This window comes from Oryx dammah, unplaced genomic scaffold (genome assembly GCF_014754425.2).
Source record: "Oryx dammah isolate SB20612 unplaced genomic scaffold, SCBI_Odam_1.1 HiC_scaffold_2, whole genome shotgun sequence".
NCBI lineage: Eukaryota > Metazoa > Chordata > Mammalia > Artiodactyla > Bovidae > Oryx > Oryx dammah.
Window position 1 is genome coordinate 102960223 of NW_024070186.1, and position 19609 is coordinate 102979831.

The following is a 19609-nucleotide window of genomic DNA, read 5'->3' on the forward strand; positions in this document are numbered from 1 at the left end:
AACAATAGCAACCATCCCTGTAATAAAGCTACATCGCTGTATTAAAATATTTTACTGGTTATCTCAGTGCTCATATTCAGTACCTCAGAATGAAAACAATTCCTGTAGGTTGAGAAAGAGAGGAGGAGATGCTGATAAGGATATTATTTATGAAGGACATTGTGGAAAATGGTTACCTATGAGGTTTCTCTTTTTCCTAACCCATTTCAACTTCCTACACTTGAGCCCCAGAACACTAGACCATACATACCAAATTATATTCCCAATGAAAGCATTTAATTGGACATATAGCATTGTAATAGGAACTTTTTCACAAGGCTTTCCTCAATGTTTTATTATTAGAAACATCTGGATGCTTGAATACCTGACAATATCTGACAAACATTTATGAGAAGCTTGATAAAACAATATGTTGTTAATAACCATTAAGGCCAGAGTATTTTGAGGGGAAAAATTATAAAATATGGAAAGAGTCAACAAAAAGGAATTATAATGCCATTGAATGCTGTGAAAATTTTGCCTATGAGGGAAAAAAATAAATTGGATTTCATCAAACTTAACTGTGCTTCAAAGGACGTCATTAAGGAAGTAAAAACACAATCCACAGAATGGAAGAAAATATTTATAAATCATGTATCTGACAAGGAACTTGTGTCCAGAATATACAAAGAACTCTTAAAAGTCAATAGTTATAAGAGAAAAAAGTGAAAGTGAAAGTCAGTCACACAGTCAAGTCTGACTGCGATCCCATGGACTGTAGCCTGCCTGGCTCCTCTGTCCACGGAATTCTCCAGGAAAGAGTACTAGAGTGGGTTGCCAGTTTCTTCTCCAGGGTATCTTCCTGACTCAGGGATCGAACCCGGGTCTCCTGGATTGCAGACAGATTCTTTACCAACTTAGCCACTAGGGAAGCCCAGTGAAAGAGAAACAATCTTATATTAAAAATATTCAAAGGAAGTAAATGGACACTTCTCCAAGTAGATACACAAACAGACAGTAAGCACATGAAAAGATAATTATTAGGAAAATGCAAATAAAAACCACAAAGATACATACCACTTCACAAATACTATGATGGGTGAAACAAAAACAGATAACAAGTATTGGTGAGAATGTAGAGAATCAAAATACTCATACATTGCTGATGGGATTGTAAAATGGTACAGTCACTTAGAAGACAGTCTGGCAGTTCCTCCAAAAGTTAAACACAGAGCTTACTGCATGTCTTACCAAGTCTACTCTTAGGTATATACCCAAGAGAACTAAAAGCATATGTCCACACAAAAAAAAACTGTATACAAATATTCATAATAGCATCACTGATAATAGTCAAAACTGGAAACAAACGAAATGTCCATCAATTGATGAAAAATGTGGTATATCCATATAATGGAATATTATTTGTCCACAAAAAAGGAATGAGTACTGATACCTGCTGCAATATGGATGAACCTTGAAAACATCATGTTAAGTGAAAGAAGTTAATCAGAAGAGGCATGTATTCTATGACTCCATTTATATGAAATGTCCAGATTAAAAAAAAAAAAAGACTAGTGGCTGCCAGAAGTTGGGGGAAAAGAGAATCAGTGATTTCTAATGGATCCAGGGTTTCTTTTTAGGGTGATAAAAATGTCCTGGAATTGGATAGTGGTGATGGTTGTAATCCTCTGTGAATATACTAAAAACCAAGTAATTGTATACTTTAACAGGGTGAATCTTATTCTATATGAACTAGATCTCAAAATAACAATTATAAAAAAATGTATGAATCAGAACAAAACTTAGCCAGTTTCATAAAGCAGTCACAGATAGCAGTAATGATTGCAATAAAGAGAAAAGAACTCATAAGCCCTAGTCTCTGACAGTAGTCTATTGTAGGACTAGCTGTTTGTTACCTTTTCATAGAAAGTTGCTCTTTAAGGTTCTTGATTTCATTATCTTTAGCATGGCTCTGACGCTGTAATCTAAGAAGAAAGAATGCCATAAAATGTTAGAAATCATTTGTTATTAATAGTCAGAACAATTCTATCTGTAGCTGAGGAGGAACCAAGTATGTCCATCTTTTGTCAGAGTACAGCACCTGTGTCTGGGAAGGTAGTGTGGAGCTACTGGTGTTTGGCTGGAGTAAATGTGTAGTGCCAAAAAGGTTTCATGTTATTCTATGTTCCTTTCCTTCATCATTTGGTAAAAGGGAACAGACTTTTCTTGGTGCTTGAGTGCCCCCTCCCCTGTGCTTACTAGCAATTCCATGTTGGAGGTTTCTGCAGTGCCCTGTCTAGTATACATGGAAGGCAGTAAGAAAAATCACTGTCACACCATTCTTCAAGTTCCAAGGTTTCTAGACAGTCACCTTTCTTCTTCTACCTTTCAGAGTCTTCCTATGTTCATTGTGTTCTATCCAGGATGTTTTAGTTTTAAGGAGGACTTGCAACTCAAAAAGCTACTACCTGTTGGTGAAGTGGTGGTCCCTCTATTGTATGTTATTTTAATCCTCTCATATTAATCTGTATTTTCCACAAGCTCACAGTTAATATCTGATACATCTTGGCATCTTTTACATGTCCTTGCATAATTGTTTGCACACCGTGGGAATTTGATAAATGTTTGATGTCCTCACACAATGAACACACAAGCTAGAATTTTTCATGAGAACACTTGATTAGAGAATTTGATGGACTCAGCTTTTTATAACTGGTTGCTTACACTGGGTAAGGTATCAGAATTGAAGAGGAACATCTCAGATAGTGAAGGAGAAAGGCAGCTGCATGGGTGGCATTGCTTTTCTGATCTCTGATGCTATGTAACATATTCATGGATTGGTCATTATCTTCCAGGCTAAAAGACAAAGTTTTGAATCCTGAAGTGTGGTTTCTTAAGTGATGTCAGCCAGTTTAGTTTGCCCCAGCTATCTTAGGTCCACAAACCTGAAAGTGTTTGCAAGTGATATCTTGTTGCCAGAGGTATGGCATCCTGTTCTTCCTTAAAACCCCTTGAGGTTGAATGATATGTTATGTGGGAGAAAATTTAAGACCAAAATCTCTGTCAAGCATTTTTCCAATTTTCCAATTGGCATCATGGGTTCCTTACACTGAGGTACTCCCAGAACCTATTTTCATTATTAGCAGTCTAGGAACTGCTGCTGCTGCTGCTAAGTCACTCAGTCGTGTCCGACTCTTCGCAAGCCCGTGGACTGCAGCCTACCAGGCTCCTGCACCCATGGGATTTTCCAGGCAGGAGTACTGGAGTGGGTTGCCACTGCCTTCTCCTCTAGGAACTGCAGTGGATTTCAAATCAGACATCATGAATGACTGGTATTTTGTGGTATCACTGTTTATCAAAATAATATGTTACAAATTATACTACTATTTCACCCAATAGTGGTTTGAGGCAGTGGCTAGATTAAAAAGAATGGAGCAGGATACTAATTTTCCATATTAAATCAGAATTTTTAGTCTTAGGTATTTAATACTTAAGGTTGTAAGAGATGAGATTGATAGGGGAGAAAAGATTCTCCAGGAATTTGATTTGTTTTCAATATCTTGTGCTTAAAACACAAATACTCTCAGAAACCAACATTAAAAAGTATAAAAGTGAGTCAGTGATGTCTTTGAGGAATGTAATTCTCATATGCTATAAACTAGCCAATCATTAGTCACATTTTTACAAATTAGAGCCATGACCTGAAAGTTAATTATCATTCTCATGTAATTCTATTATCTTCACACTTATTCAGCCAATATATGAAAAGCTTGATATATAGAGTGAGCAGTTGCTTATTTCTCAATCCAGCTGGCAAGGCAAAAAATACAGCGGGTTTTTTAGCAAGTGCAGTCCTTATGGTTGGCAGTTCCTAATGTGCAGTCACAATGCCACCTAGTGGCTACATAGGGATTATCTTTTAACACAGGATTTTCTTCTATCAACAGATTTGCACTTACTTGGACATCTTACTGATTCCAAAAGCGACTTGTTGGTTAAGAGATGCGATGATTTTATCTTTCTTTTTAATCTGCATTTGGTTTTCTTGCCACCACAAAGTCACTGTTTTCAACTGTCTTTTGAAATCCTGATTGATGAAAAATATTATTTAAACTAATTTTGTTCAAGTCTTCAGAAATTTAAAGAAAAAAATTGGACTCTTCAAAAACTATCTCTAACTTGCCTGAGATCTAAGGGCAGAAGTACTTACTTCACACTGATAGTGCAATTTACAAAGCTGCCGTTGTCGAGCGAGTTTTTCCTTCTCAGTTTCTCCATATTCTGTAGTTATCTTGGTTGAGCCCTATTGAGCAAATGGAATATGAATGCTTTATTTTTCTCTGTAAAAAAGCACTTAGGGGGCGCCCCTCGTGGCTCAGTGGTAAAGAATCCACCTACCAATGTAAGTACCAGGGGTTCAATCCCTCTCCTGGAAGATCCTATATTCTGTGGAGCAACTAAGCCTGTGCTCCACAACCAGAGAAGCCACCACAATGAGATGCATGGATACCGCAACTAGAGAGTAGCCCCCACTTGCCACAGCTACAGAAAAACCCACACAGCAACAAAGACCCAGCACAGACAGAAATAAATAACTTTTTAAAAAAGCACTGAATATGACAGTTATTTAAAGGAAAAGCACTACTATTTTAGTTATTTGGTGGATATTTAAATTGCTAACTCATGCATTATAGCTTTCAATGCAAACATCATTCTCTGATTAAATAAATCTACCTCTCTCCAATTACAGCATTCACTGAACAATACCAGAGTTACCTGTCTGCTGCTGCTACTACTGGATAATGTTAACTGCAAGCTCACCAGTTTTAAAGTTTTTTTTCATAATGCTTTTGTTGTCACAAGATCATATGAAGTAGGTACTCGATGTTGCTGTTTTAGAGATGATAAAACTAGGTAACTTGCCCAAGGTCACACAGTAAGTGAAAGAGCCCGAATTCTAACTCAGGCAATCTTGATTGCTCAAGTACCTAATTATTACCTTAGGAATTATCACCTTAGGTTAATGTTCAATTTATCTACTGGATTATAAACACTATCATCACAGGGACCATATCTTGGCATACCTCTTGACACAAAGTAGGTGCTAAATGCTTTTTGAATAAATGAATGAATAAACATTTTTCAAAATGTGTGTGACATTTTGATTCTATTTTTGAGTTCTCATAGCTGTTGAATGAAAACTAAAGACCCCACATTTAAACCTTAGTGTGACATCTAAAGCCTAGAATATGTCATTTCAGTTAAACTTTATGTATTTTAATTGGAAAGGAGACAGAAAGATATGACAGTCATACTAATGTACTATCAGAGAATCATTTGCACTGTTTCCTTAGACAATCAATATTATTGATAATATATACTATATATTATACTTAAACCCTGGAACAGGTTATCATAAAATTATCTCAGTATAAAATTATTATGGGTAAGTAAATCCTGTGGTTTATCAAAAAAAAAACAAACGAGCTTTCATAGTTTTGTCTCATGAAGTGCTCTGTTGAGCACATAGATCATGCTCATGTGCACCTTCATATATGTACGTCATCCCCAGCACTGACTACTAACAGGAAAGGAACCCCCCAAAAGTGTTGCTATTAATAGTTTTGTAGGTATTTCTTTGTAACAGCCAAGTTTAATTATCTAAAAAATGAAAGTAGCTTTGTTTTATAAAGCTATTTTCCTAATGAAATTTAATCCAATGGGATTGTGCTAGGGTATTTTTTCTTCCTTGTGTTATTTGAAAACTCTTTATAAGGTATGCATTTGTAATCAACTCTGACCGATACTTAAAATCAGGAAATGGTTTGAGGACTAAAGTGAAGAGTTTCCTGTTCCTAGAGTTCTTTTTTTCTACAGAGAAGGCAATGGCACCCCACTCCAGTACTCTTGGAAAATCCCATGGACGGAGAAGCCTGGTGGGCTGCAGTCCATGGGGTCGCTAAGAGTCGGACACGACTGAGTGACTTCTCTTTCACTTTTCACTTTCATGCACTGGAGAAGGAAATGGCAACCCACTGCAGTGTTCTTGCCTGGAGAGTCCCAGGGATGGGGGGCCCTGGTGGGCTGCCGTCTATGGGGTCGCACAGAATCAAACACAACTGAAGCGACTTAGCAGCAGCAGCAGCAGAGTTCTTTTTTATGTCAGCCATCCCTCTGTCCCTCCTTTCCTACTTTTTCTTTTTCCTCACAAACACAACATAAATCACTAGGTTAATATGATGTTCAAAGAGTCATGGGGAGGAAATCGTTAACAATTATTCTAGAAAAAGGAAGGCAGGACTGTACCCTCTCCAATCAGGCTTACCTGCTGTATCATGTCCAGAATATGCATTTCATCCAGACTATAGAACTTGTCTTCAGTCGTAGAATCTTCTTGAATATTGCTTGCATCATCTTTCATAAATCTACTGATTGCATACAGATTTGCTTGTTCTTTCTTCAACTGCTCTTCCTTTCCTATCATATTTGGGCTATAGTGGTAACATAACCAATGTGACTTTTTATAACTGTATAGTGTTTTTCATCTAAGCCATTATTTCCCAAATTAACTGGTCTCGTGAGATGCTTAGATCAGAAAGGTTCAAAATTTGGACAGTGCCGATACCATGTATTTCTTTTGGAGACTCACAATGAATTTTAGCATATTTGAGATAGCACTCAATTGAGGTACCTATTCTGTTCATAGTAGTGCTTCTAAGAATTATGAGACCATGGAGTTCATTTTTCAAGTTATAATTATTAACATCAGTTACTTTGAGAAACAATACTTTGGGAAATATTGACAAGCATTTCCACATCTGCTATATTATTTACTCATTACAGCATTCCTGACAGGCAGGTTGGTTTGATCAACTTCAGTACTTAGGTCTCATCTACATTTAAATAGAGGGTTCTGAATAGTAACATACATAAAGCAGATTTAAGATGGGGGTCTGTTTTGTAACAGGTTTTTTTTTTTTTTTTGTAACAAGATTTTATTTAAAAAAAAAAAACTGTAGTGATAATGAATTTCAGTAACTAGAAACCACTGAGAAAAGAAAGGAAATACTATAAGTACAATGGCAATTAACTCATTTTTATACCTGTGTCTAAAATTTAAATGAATGCTAGTATCATTTCAGTTGGCCTACTATTTAGTAGCTATGAATTTCCTTCCTAATCTTGCTGAATAATACAAGAAATAGTACTTTTACATACAGTATGATATAAATTACTTGACTTTATTAGCAAATAGAAAGAAAATAGATGCATTAGTACTTATTTTAGGTCAATGAGATCTAGAAAAAAGGACATATTATGCTTGTAGAATAACTTGTAAAACACTACAGAACAGTCATTACATATCACTGAAGTATTCTAGACTAACTAACATTTTGGAAAGTTCAATGAAATAAATTACTTGTTTAGACCACCATTCCAAAACTCAGTTTTCCATATTACTTCAACAGTTTTTAAAAATTTATATTCTTCCTGAAACCATAACAGATGCAAAAATATGAATTTATACTTTTGAAAAGCTAGAAAAGGTTACTTCTAAATTTTTAAAGTATGATAATAGCATTGTGATAATATAGGAAAATATTCTTCTATCAAAGAGATGTAAACTGAAGCATATATAGATAAAATTATACAGTTTTGAGACTGAAAACATTCAAAAAATAAATGTGAAGGGAAGAATGAAGCAAATGTGGGAAAACAATGAAAACTGTAAAATCAGGATGATAGGCATACCTACAAACATAGATATATTGTTATTATTCTCTTTACTTTTGTGTGTTTTGAAATTTTTCATTTAAAACAAAATTCCCCGGGTGATTTGATGATCATCCAGGTTTGGGTCTATGGTGTAAGTGAAAATAAGCAAAATGACTGATTATACTGTTTCATCCTTTAATAATTTACATTTATGGTATCTAGACATAAACTTACTTTTTCACTGGTCATAGCAAACACTCTTTTCCAGCAACCCAAGAGACAACACCACACATGGACATCACCAAATGGTCAATAATGAAATCAAACTAATTATGTTTTTTGCAGCAAAGATGAAGAAGCTCTATACAGTCAGTAAAAAGAAGACCTGGAGCTGACTGTGGCTCAGATCATGAGCTCCTTATTGCCAAATTCAGTCTTAAATTGAAGAAAGTACGGGAAACCATGAGGCCATTCAGGTATGACCTAAATCATCCTTTATGATTATATAGTGGAGGTGAAGGAAAGATTCAATGGGTTAGATCTGGTAGACATTAGTGCCTAAAGAACTATGAACAGAGGTTTGTAACACTGTACAGGAGGCCATGATCAAACCACCCCAAAGAAAAAGATGTGCAAGAAGACAAAGTGTTGTCTGAGGAGGCTTTCCAAACAGCTGAGGAAAGAGAAGTAAAAGGCAAGGGAGAAAGGGAAAGATAGACTCAACTGAATGCAGAGTTCAGAGAATGCAGAGAACAGCAAAGAGAGGTAAGAAGGCCTTCTTAAATGAACAATGCAAAGAAATGGAGGAAAACAATATAATGGGAAAGCCTAGACATATCTTCATGAAAATTGGAGATATTAAGGGAATATTTCATGTAAGGATGGCCATGATAAAGGATAGAAATGATAAAGAGCTAACAGAAGCAGAAGAGATTAAGAGATGGTGGCAAGAATACACAGAAAAACAACACATACAAGGTCTTAATGACCCAGATAACCATGATGGTATGATCACTCACCTAGAGCCAGACATCTAGGAGTGTGAAATCAAGTGGGCTTTAGGAAGCATTACTAGGAACAGAGCTAGTGGAGGTGACATAATTTCAGCTGAGCTATTTAAAATCCTAAAAGATGATGCTGTTAAAATGCTACACTCGATATGTTAGCAAATTTGGAAAACTTAGTAGTGGCCAGAGAACTGGAAAATAAGTCTTCATTCCAATCCCAAAGAAAGGTAATGCCAAAGAATATTCAAACTACTGTACAATTGTGTTCATTTCCCATACTAGCAAGGTTATGTTCAAAATCCTTCAAGTTAGGCTTCAGCAGTATGTGAACTGGGAACTCCCAGATGCACAAGCTAGATTTCAAAGAGGCAGAGGGACCAGATTATTGGATCATGGAGAAAGCAAGAGAGTTGAAGAAAAACATTTACTTCTGCTTCATTAGCTATGCTAATGTCTTTGACTGTATGGATCACAACAACTACGGAAAATTCCTAAAGAGGTGGGAATATCAGACCACCTTTCCTGTCTCCTGAGAAACCCGTATGCCAAGAATTAACAGTTAGAACTGGACATGGAACAACTGACTGATTCAAAATTGGGAAAGGAGTACATCAAGGCTGTATATTGTCACCCTGCTTATTTAACTTATGTGCAGAGTATATCATGTGAAATGCCAGGCTGGATGAATGATTACCTGAAATCAAGATTGCCAGGAGAAATACCAATGACCTCATATATGCAGATGATACCACTCTAATGGCAGAAAGTGAGAAGAACTAAAAAGCCTCTTGATGAGGGTGAAAGAGAAGAGTGAAAAAGTTGGCTTAAAACCCACCATTCAAAAAACTAAGTCACTGCATCTGGTTACATCACTTCATGGCAAATAGAAGAGGGGAAAGTGAAAGCAGTGACACACTTTATTTTCTTGGGCTCCAAAATCACTGCAGATGGTCCAGTGACTGCAGGCATTAAATTAAAAGATGTTCACTCCTTGGAAGGAAAGCTATGACAAACCTAGACAGCATATTAGAAAGCAGAGACACGAATTTGCCAACAAAGGTCTGTAGAGTTAAAGCTGTGGATTTCCCAGTAGTCATATAAGGATGTGAGACTTGGAGCGTAAAGAAGGCTGAGTGCCGAAGAACAGATGTTTTCAAACTGCGGTGTTGGGGAAGACTCTTGATGGTCCCTTGGACTTCAAGAACATCAGATCAGTCAATCCTAAAGAAAATCAACCCTGAATGTTCTTTGGAAGGACTGACATTGAAGTGGAAGCTCCAATGCTTCGGCCACCTGATGTGAAGAGCCAACTGGTTGGCAAAGGCCCAGACCATGGGAAAGATTAAAGGCAAAAGGAGAAAAGGGCAGCAGAGGATGAGATGGTTAGATACCCTCACTGACTCAATGGACATGAATTTGAGCAAACTCTGGGAGATAGTGAAGGACAGGGAAGCCTGGTGTGCTGCAGTCCACGGGGTCACAAAGAGTCAGACAAGACTTCGTGATTGAACAACAGACATAACCTTGAAAAGACACAGACACACACTATCAGTTTAGTGGCTCAACTTGTTGACAGAGAAAGTGAAAACCCATCTTGAATGATGAACTATTAATGTACCAAGTGGATCATGTCCATTATCAATGAGAAAATATCAACTACAAGATGCTTTAAAGCTAACAAAGTATGTTCTTGTTACCATTTTAAAGATAAGTATGTCCTTACAGAGAGTTCTCTACAGCTACTACTTTTCAGTTAACAAAACTTTTAACTGATCTCTTCATGGGATGTCTCCCCTACTTCCTTCCTCTACTACACTGTCATTAATCATGTTGCTGGAGAATATAGCTCACAGTTATCTTCAGGCATTAAAAGGTGCTAAGTAAAGGTTCAAAATTCACTGTTAACAACTGGGATTATAAAAAAATAAGACATCTTAGATTAATTAAACCAAATCACATGAAACTCTTTTTGTAAAAGGGGTTACTGGGACAAAAGATAATCTGTCTTTAAGGTTAAGTTTTATTTCGTCTACATTGGCTAACTATAATATAGACTGTATTTTAAAAGATTTTATGCTGGAAACAAATTTAGTCCTTGAATAAAGCAGTTAGCACTGGATGACTCTTGAGTAGCCACACAGAAAAATGGTAAGAGATTCTATTCTCCCAAAACAAGTGATAATTTAACTTTCTGTCACTTTCAATAAAAAACCCCAAAACTTATTAAGATAAAAAAACTGTATTTTCTTCTCTTAAGAATATTACCATATTCTGAGAATATGTACCAAAGCAAGGTTGTGTCATACTGGTAAAGCACACTTGGAAAGTACTAAGAAAAATTTTTTAAATGAAATAAATACTTACACTTGCTCTTCTTTTGACTCCTTATTCTGAAAAATAACATCAAGAATTAGTATTACATATTAACTATGTTGGTACAGTACAGTGATCTAACTGAATTTAGACATTTCTCAAGTTTTTGAGGGATCCTTGATGGCTCAAAGGTAAAGAATATGCCTGCAATGCAGGAGACGTGGGTTTGATTCATGGGTTGGGAAGACCCCCTGATGAAAGGCATGGCACTCCCACTCTAGTATTCTTGGCTGGGAAATCTCATGGATAGAGGAGCCCAGCAGGCTACAGTCCATGGGGTCACAAGGGCTGGACACAATTTAGTGACTACACCACCACCACCACCACGCTTTCTGACCACAACCAAAATAAATATATTTTACATTATGACTTAAATGCACTTACATAGCTATTTTTATCCACAAGCATAAAACTGAAATATAAGTTCCATGAAACAAATGTTACTCATATTATGTGTGTTATGGACTGCATGCTTGTGTGTCTCCAGAATTCTTACATTGAAACCCTAACTCTCAATGTGATGGTAATTGGAGGTATGGCCATTGAGAGGTAATTAGGTTTAGATGATGTGGAACCTTGATGACAGGATCAGTGCCATTATAAAAAGAGATCAGAGAACTAGCTTGCTTGTTTGTGCATGCTCACTCACTCTTTCTCCAACATGTGATAATATAGCAAAAAGGTAGCTGTCTGCATATTAAGAAGAGGGCCTTCACCAGACACTGAATTGGTTAGCACCTTGATCTTAAATTTCTCAGCCTCCAGAACCGTGAAAAAGAAAAATCTTGTTTAAGCCATCCAATCTATGGTAGTTTGCTATAGCAGCCTAAACTAAGACAATGCATGAGGAACTCTAGAATTTTTTTATTCATACTAATTCTTTTCCTTTTCTAAAATTATAGCAGTGGCCTACCAAATCGATTTTGTTATCTAACCACTGAGTCATGAAACACACACACACACACACACAAATCACTGATTCAGATAACGGAAATGAGGTTGAGTTTGTATCTATTGCTATATCTTAGGACAAGGTATATGTAATTCTTATTTATGAAATCTGACACTAATTACAAGTGTTCTTGAAAAATTGACATGTAAAGAGAAAGCAGACTGATATACTAAGAATCTTACAGGGAAAAAAATGCTAGAGAGATCACAACTGGGAGGAAAAGTTAAATAGCCCTAAATTTTATTTTCATTAAAACAAAACTATATACTCAGCCGTTAAAAAGAATACATTTGAATCAGTTCTGTTGAGATGGATGAAACTGGAGCCAATTATACAGAGTGAAGTAAGCCAGAAAGAAAAACACCAATACAGTATACTAACACATATATATGGAATTTAGAAAGATGGCAATGATGACCCTGTATGCAGGACAGCAAAAAAGACACAGATGTGTATAACGGACTTTTGGACTCAGTGGGAGAGGGAGAGGGTGAGATGACTTGGGAGAATGGTATTGAAACACGTATAATATCATGTAAGAATCGAATTGCCAGTCTATGTCCGATGCAGGATATGGCACGCTTGAGGCTGGTACGAGGGGATGACCCAGAGAGATGTTGTGGGGAGGGCGGTGGGAGGGGGGTTCAGGTTTGGGAACGCATGTACACCCGTGGTGGATTCATGTCAATGTATGGCAAAACCAATACAGAATTGTAAAGTAAAATAAAAAATAAATAAATAAAAAAAAAAAACTATAAAGGCAACCCATTAAATAAAGGTAATATCAATGACACAACATATTAATTACTCATATATCACCCTTCTACTAAGAGTATCAATTATTGTCATGTAAATTACAATATTAATTTCTACTATCATCTCTTGTTTACAGAAAAATTCTGGTCTCTTTCCCCACAGATTCTATGATAAACTTACGAATTTGTTTTGCTTTATCATCTGCATACTAAGAGGATTTTTGCATTTCATTGTCTGATCAATGTCCAGTGCCAATTTGATTCTACAATTTAGAATTATCAACTCCTGCCTTGAGTGTACCTGAATAACTAAATTGAAAAGAGCTTTGGTTGTTCATAATGAATACATCTTGGAAGGAAAGTTATGACCAACCTAGATAGCATATTGAAAAGCAGAGATATTACTTTGCCAACAAAGGTCTGTCTAGTCAAGGCTATGGTTTTTCCAGTGGTCATGTATGGATGTGAGAGGTGGACTGTGTAGAAAGCTGAGCGCCAAAGAATTGATGCTTTTCAACTGTGGTGTTGGATAAGACTCTTGAGAATTCCTTAGACTGCAAGGAGATCCAACCAGTCCATCCTAAAGGAGATCAGTCCTGGGTGTTCATTGGAAGAACTGATGCTGAAGCTGAAACTCAAATACTTTGGCCACCTGATGCGAAGAGTAGACTCACTGGGGAGGACCCTGATGCTGGGAGGAATTGGGGGCAGGAGGAGAAGGGGACGACAGAGGATGCGATGGCTGGATGGCATCACCGACTCGATGGACATGAGTGTGAGTGAACTCCGAGAGCTGGTGATGGACACGGAGGCCTGGCGTGCTTCGGTTCATGGGGTTGCAAACAGTCAGACACCACTAGTGACTGAACTGAACTGAACTGAACTGAATGAATACAACTAATATAATAAGTTCCCCAGCTACCCAAAAGTACATCATTCTTATGAAACTTTTCCAAAGCTGAAATGGCATGTGTTAGTTGCTTAGTCATGTCCAAATCTTTTCAACTCCATAGACCGCAGCCCACCAGGCCTCTCTGTCCATGGGATTCTCCAGGCAAGAACACTGGAGTGGGTTGCCATTTCCTTCTCCATAAGGAACTAAACAAACTGAAGAAATAATTATAGGCATACCTTAGATGTAATGAAGGTTTGGTTCCAGACAACCTCAATAAGGTGAATATTGTAATAAAACAAGTCACACAGATTTTTTGATTTCCTGGTACATATAAGAGTCTTCCCTGGTGGCTCAGATGGTAAAGCCTCTGCCTGCATGTGGGAGACCCAGGTTCAATCCCTGGGTTGGGAAGATCTCCTGGAAAAGGAAATGGCAACCCACTCCAGTACTCTTGCCTGGAGAATCCCACGGATGGAGGAGCCTGGTAGGCTACAGTCCATGTACATATAAAAATTATGTTTATACTATATTGCAGGCAAGTAAGTGTGTGATAATAACATTATGTCTTAAAAAGAGAATGTGTATAATTTAAAAATACTTTATCGTTAAAAATGCTAACCATCATCTAAGTTTTCAGCAAACTGCAATCTTTTCTTTGGTAGATGGTCTTGCCTTGATGTTGATGGCCGCTGACTAATCAGGGTGATGGCTACTAAAAGTGGCAATGGCTGTGCTAATTTCTTAAAATAAGACAACAACAAAGTTTGTCATGTTGATCGACTCTTTCTTTCACAAATGATTTCTCTGTAACATGCAATGCTGTTTTGATAGCATTTCACCCACAGTAGATCTTCTTTCCAAATTGGAGTCAGTCCTCTCAAACCCTGCAGTTAAGTTTATGTCATTTTCTAATCCTTTGTTGTCATTTCAACAGTATTTATGGAACTATCACCAGGAGTAGATTTCATCTTAGGAAACTACTTTTTTGCTCATTTATAAGAAGCAACTGTTCACCCATTAAAGTTTTATCATGAGATTGTAGCAACTCAGTCACATCTTCAAGCTCCACTTCTATTTCTAGTTCTCTTGCTATTTTCACCACATCTGCAATTATTTCCTCTACTGAAGTCTTAAATCAGCGTCATATGAGGGCTGGAATCAGCTTCTTCCAAACTCCTGTTAATGTTGTTATTTTTACCTCTTTCCATGAATTATCAATATTTTTAATGGCATCTAGAAAGGTGAATCCTTCCAGAGGTTTTCAACTGACTTCTCACAAATTCATCAAAGGAATCACTATTTATGTCAATAGAAGCCTCTCAAAATGTATTTCTTAAATAAGACTTGAAAGTTGAAATGACTCCTTCATTCACAGGCTGCAGAATGGATGTTGTGTTAGCAGGCATGAAAACAATATTACTATCATTGTAGATTTCCATCAGAACTTCTGGATGACCAGATGTACTGTCAATGAGTAGTAATATTTTGAAAAAAATCTTTCCTTCCAAGCAGTAGGTCTCTAGAGTAGGCTTAAAATATTTAATAAACCATGTTGGAAAGAGATGTGTTGTCATCCAGGATATGTTTTTCCATTTCTAGAGGACAGAGCTGATTTAGCATAATTCTTTTTGCTAGGATTTTCAGAATGGTAAATGAGCACTGGCTTCTACTTAAAATTACTAGCTACATTAGCCCCCAACAAGAGAGTCAGCCTGTGTCTTAAGAGTTTTGAAGACAGGTATTACTTTTCTTCTCTAGCTATGAAAGCCCTACATGGCATCTTCTTCCAATAAAAGGCTGTTTTGACTACACTGAAAATCTGTTGTTTAGCATAGCCACCTACATTAGTTACATTAGCGAGGCCTTCTGGATAACTTTCTGCAGCTTCCACATCAGCACTTGCTGCTTCACCTTATAATCTGAAGCTATAGAAATGGCTTCTTTCCTTGAACCAACCTCTGCTAGCTCCAAACTTTTCTTCTGCAGTTTCCTCACCTCTCTCAGCTTTTACAGAACTAAAGTGCCTTCCTCTAGATTAGGCTTCAGTTTAAGGGAATGTTGTGGTTGATTTGATATTCTATCCAGAACACTAAAATTTTCTCTATATCAGCAAAAAGGCTGTTTCACTTTCTTATCATTCCTGTGTTCACTGGAGTAGCACTTCTAATTTCCTTCAAGTACTTTTCCTTTGCATTCACAAGTTGGCCAAGTGTTTGGCACAAGAGGCCTAGCTTTTGGCCTATCACAGTTTTCAATATAACTTCCTCACTAAGCTTAATAATTTCTAGCTTTTGATTTGCAGTGAGAGACCTGCAAGTCTTCCTTTCATTAGAACACTTAGCGGCTATTGCAAGGTTATTAATTGCTTTATTTCAACAACTGTTGTATCTCAGGGAACTGGAAAACCCAAGGAGAGGGACAGAGATGAGGGAATAGCTGGTTGGTGAGTGAAAGTCACTCAGTCATGTCCAACTCTTTGTGACCCCATGGACTGTACAGTCCATGCAATTCTCCAGGCCAGAATACTGGAGTGGGTAGCTCTTCCCTTCTCCAGGGGATCTTCCCAACCCAGGGATCGATCCCAGGTTTCCCACATTGCAGGTGGATTCTTTCCCAGCTGAGCCACCAGGGAAGCCTTGGTTGGTAGAGAACTCAGAATACACACATTTATCTTTTAAGGTCACCATCTTATATGGGCATGATTTGTACCATCCCAAAACAACTGCAATAGTAACATCAAAGCCCACTGATCACCTCAAGTGGTATCTATCCCAGAGATGAAAGATGGTTCAATATTTACAAATTACTCAATGTAATATAACACAATGACTGAAGAACAAAAATCATATGGTCATCTCAATAGATGCAGAGAAAGCTTTTGGCAAAATTCAGTATCTGTTAATGATAAAATTTCTCCACAAAGTGGGTACCATTTCTGTGCTTTATTGAGCCCATCATTACATGAAATGTTCCCTTGGTATCTATAATTTTCTTGAAGAGATCTCTAGTCTTTCCCATTCTTTGGCTACCTGATGTGAAGAGCTGACTCATTTCAAAAGACCCTGAAGCTGGGAAAGATTGAAGGCAGAAGGAGAGGGGACGACAGAGGATGAGATGATTGGATGGCATTACCAACTCGATGGACATGGGTTTGGGTAGACTCTGGGAGTTGGTGATGGACAGAGAGGCCTGGTGTGCTGCGGTTCATAGGGTCACAAAGAGTTGGAGAACTGAACTGAACTGAAAGTGTACAGAGGGAACATACTTCACATAATAAAGGCCATATACAAAAAGTCTATAGCTATCATCATACTCAATGGTGAAAAGGTGAAAGCATTTCTTCTAAGATCAGGTACAAGACAAGGATACCCACTTTATTCAACACAATTGGAAGTCCTAGCCATAGACAAGAAAAAGAATGAAAAAGAATCCAAATTGGAAGGGAAGAAGTAAAACTGTTACTGTTTGCAGGTAACAAGATACTCTTCATAGAAAACCCTAAAATGCCACTAAAAAACTCCTGCTGCTACTGCACTGCTAAGTTGCTTCAGTCATGTCCGACTCTGTGGCTAGAGCTCACCAATGAATTCAGTAAAGTCACAGTATACAAAATTAATATACAGAAATCTGTTACATTTCTTTATACTAACAAGGAAATACCAGAGAGAAATTAAGAAAACAATCTCATTTACCACTGCATCAAAAAGAATAAAATACCTAGGAATAAATACAAGGAGGTAAGGGAATGATGCTGAAGCTGAAACTCCAGTACTTTGGCCACCTCATGCGAAGAGTTGACTCATTGGAAAAGACTCTGATGCTGGGAGGGATTGGGGGCAGGAGGAGAAGGGGACGACAGAGGATGAGATGGCTGGATGGCATCACTGACTTGATGGATGTGAGTCTGAGTGAACTCCAGGAGTTGGTGATGGACAGGGAGGCCTGGTGTGCTGCAATTCATGGGGTCGCAAAGAGTCGGACACGACTGAGCAACTGAACTGAACTGAAAAGCCCTGTAGTTGAAAAACTATAACCCTAATAAAAGAAACTGGCTAACTTAAAGTGAGGGGCAGATATACCATGTTCGCTGATTGGAAGAATTAATATTGTTAAAATGGCCACACTACCCAAAACACTCTACAGATTCAATGCAATCCATATCAAAATACCAAAAGTATTTTTCACAGAACTAAAACAAAAAATTATAAAATTTGTATGGAACTTCAAAGACCTTAAATAGTCAAAGCAATCCTGAGAGAAAAAGAGAGCTAGAGGTATCATGCTCTCTGATTCCAACCTGTACTACAAAGCTACAGTAATCAAAAGAATATGGTACTGGCACAAAAATAGACACATGGATCAAAGGAACAGAGCCAAGAGCCACTCAGGAATAAACTCACACACTTATGGTCAATTAATCTATGACAAAGGAGACAGACAAGAATATGCAATGGGGAAAAGATAGTCTCTTCAATAAGTGATGCAGGAAAAAACTGAACAGCTACATGTAAAAGAAATTAGAATAGCATCTCATACTATATGTAAAAATAAACTAAAAATGGGTTAAAGACCTAAATGTAGGACCAGAAACTATAAAACCCCTAGAGAAACATTTAGGCAGAACAGTTTTTGACATAAATTGCAACATTAATTTTTTGGATCTGTCTCCTAAAGCACAGGAAAGAAAAGCAAAAGTAAACAAATGGGACCTAATTAAATTTAAAAACTTTTGCAGAGCAAAGGAAACCACTAACCAAAATGAGAAGATAACTTACTGAATGGGAGAAAATATTTGCAAACAATATGACTAAAAAGGGGCTAATATCCAAAACAAACAGTTCATACAATTCAATATTAAAAAAAAAAAACCTGACTAAATAATGGGCAGATGTCCTGAACAGACATTTTTCCAAGGAAGATATACAGGTGGCCAAAAGGCACATGAAAAGATGCTCAACACTGCTAATCATCAGAGAAATGCAAATCAAAACCATAATGAGATCACCCCACATGTAGCAAAATGGCTATGATCAAGAAGACCACAAATATATGTCACCAAGGATGTGGAGAAAAAGAACACTGTACACCATTGGTGGGAATGGAAGTTGGTGTAGCCACTGTGAAAAACAGTACAGAGGTTCCTCAGGAAACCAACAGTACAATGACCACATGATATAGCAACTCCACTCCTGAGCATGCAGGAAAAGAAAATGAAAATGCTAATTTGAAACTATACATGCACTGCAGTGTTCACAGAAGCATTATTTATGATAGCCAAGATATGGAAGCATCCTAAATGTCAGTCAACAGATGAATGGATAAAGAAGCAACGGCTTATATACACAATGGAATACTACTTGGCCAGAAAAAAGAATGAAATTTTACATTTGCAACAACACGGATGTATCTACAGAGTAGTGAAGTGAAGTTGCTCAGTCATGTCCAACTCTTTGTGACCCCATGGACTGTAGACTACCAGGCTCCTCAGTCCATGGAATTTTCCAGGCAAGAGTACTGGAGTGGGTTGCCACTTCCTTCTCTAGGGAATCTTCCCAACCCAGGAATCAAACCCGGATCTGCCGCACTGCAGGCAGATGCTTTACTGTCTGAGCCATCATTACGTGGTGTATTAGAGAGTATTAGAACTAGTGAAAAAAGTCAGAGAAAGACAAATACTATATGTTATCACTTATATATGGAATCTAAAAGTAAAACAAAAGAATAAATATAACAAAATAGAAACAGATGCAAATATATAGTGGACAAACTAGTTGTTACCAATAGGGATAGGGAAGTGGGGAGGGACACCATAGAAACAGAGGGTTAAGATATACAAACTACTGTGTATAAAATAAACTACAAGGATATATTATATAGCACAGGGAATATAGCCAATATTTTATAATAACTTTGAATGGTGTATAACCAATAA

General features: G+C 37.3%; 1 protein-coding gene across 18 annotated transcripts in view; it reads right to left on the bottom strand.

The window, feature by feature from the left end:
* The window catches only part of DZIP3 (DAZ interacting zinc finger protein 3), a 120762-nt gene that overhangs the window by 23707 nt on the left and 77446 nt on the right, over nucleotides 1–19609 (bottom strand). For 15 of the 18 annotated variants that reach the window (XM_040225046.1, XM_040225069.1, XM_040225021.1 and 12 more), the window contains 5 exons: nucleotides 11067–11092; nucleotides 6305–6470; nucleotides 4163–4282; nucleotides 3939–4066; nucleotides 1896–1964 (listed from right to left, as the gene is read on the bottom strand). In XM_040225046.1, coding sequence (XP_040080980.1) covers nucleotides 1896–1964; nucleotides 3939–4066; nucleotides 4163–4282; nucleotides 6305–6470; nucleotides 11067–11092 — 509 coding nt within the window. The remainder of the gene's footprint in view (nucleotides 1–1895; nucleotides 1965–3938; nucleotides 4067–4162; nucleotides 4283–6304; nucleotides 6471–11066; nucleotides 11093–19609) is intronic. The other 3 variants (XM_040225114.1, XM_040225087.1, XM_040225006.1) reach the window with 1 other exon arrangement.